Source organism: Panicum virgatum, chromosome 8N (genome assembly GCF_016808335.1).
Source record: "Panicum virgatum strain AP13 chromosome 8N, P.virgatum_v5, whole genome shotgun sequence".
Classification (NCBI taxonomy): domain Eukaryota; kingdom Viridiplantae; phylum Streptophyta; class Magnoliopsida; order Poales; family Poaceae; genus Panicum; species Panicum virgatum.
This window is the reverse complement of record NC_053152.1, coordinates 32,096,856-32,098,019: the sequence shown is the minus strand read 5'-3', so window position 1 is coordinate 32,098,019 and position 1,164 is coordinate 32,096,856. Positions and strand designations below refer to the sequence as shown.

At 44.1% G+C, this 1,164-nt stretch overlaps 1 protein-coding gene across 1 annotated transcript; it reads left to right on the top strand.

Annotated features, from left to right (window-relative positions):
* Nucleotides 1–532: 532 nt before the first annotated feature.
* Nucleotides 533–848, top strand: LOC120684950. Its single transcript, XM_039966804.1, has one exon. The coding sequence runs from the start codon at nucleotides 543–545 to the stop codon at nucleotides 846–848; it is 306 nt and encodes a 101-aa protein (XP_039822738.1). The 5' UTR covers nucleotides 533–542.
* The last annotated feature ends 316 nt before the right edge of the window (nucleotides 849–1,164 follow it).

The window sequence follows — 1,164 nt, the reverse complement described above, 5'->3', positions numbered from 1 at the left end:
TACAATGAAACTATATCATTGAATTATTGTCTTATATGATACTCTATATTATACATTATAAAATATTTGCTGCCCGTAGCAACGCACAAACATGAATCTAGTCATAATCTCTAAATGTATGGCATCGCAATATCTCCAACAGACATGCTATTTATTTATCTTCTAATTTCTAATCCATGGAATAGGGATGTATGGAATGTATGTATCCTCTTGTGGACACTTGTTCGATGTCTGGGTTTGATATGTGGTTATACATCTCCAGCAGACATGCAATTCTTTTTAAATCTATACAATATGAACAGTATGTCAATATGATATAGTTAAATATTTGTTGGGGTTCCTTGTGGATAGAATTCGATATCTCTTTGTATGATATAGGTGCACATCTAAAGCAGATATAGTATACACATCTGCGTCAACATTACGATTAAGGGCATCCCCCGACTGATCCGAGCCTATATAAGCCCAACGATCCCACCAAAAGAACTCATAGAAGGAGCACACATCTCGTGTACCACACAAACACAACAAGCTATATATCCATGGTGAAACTACTTCTGGGTTTTCTGCTTGTCCTTGCTGTTGCAGGGACAACGTTGGCCGGGGGCTGCGACGGGGACCGGGAGGACATGATCCGGGAGTGCAAGAAGTACGAGATGTTCCCGGCGGAGCCCAAGATCCCGCCGTCGGCAGCGTGCTGCGCTGTGTGGCAGAAGGCGGACATCCCGTGCCTCCGCAAAAGGGTCACCAAGGAGGTAGAGAAGGTGTGGTGCATGGAGAAGGTCCTCTACGTCTCCAACTACGGCAAGAGGCCCTTCAAGCCTGGCTACAAGTGCGGGAGTAAGTGAAAGACTACTCTGCACATATATACATATAACCAAATCAAATGCATTAAGGATGGGACAGATCGACTGCTAGTGAAGAATGAGGAGATCATGGATAGATGGAGATAGTACTTCGACAAGTTGTTTAATGGGGAGAGTGAGGGCCCTACCCTTGAGTTAGATGACTCTTTTGACGATACCAACAGATGTTTTGTGAGGAGAATTCAGGAGGTAGAGATCGGGGAGGCTTTGAAGAGGATGAAGGGAGGTAAAGCGATGGGCCATGATGGTATCCCCATTGAGGTGTGGAGATGCTTAGGAGATAGAACAATAGTATGGT

Bases quoted from the DNA above. Each gene is read 5' to 3' on its own strand.
- LOC120684950 (XM_039966804.1), top strand. From the start codon at position 543: ATGGTGAAACTACTTCTGGGTTTTCTGCTTGTCCTTGCTGTTGCAGGG.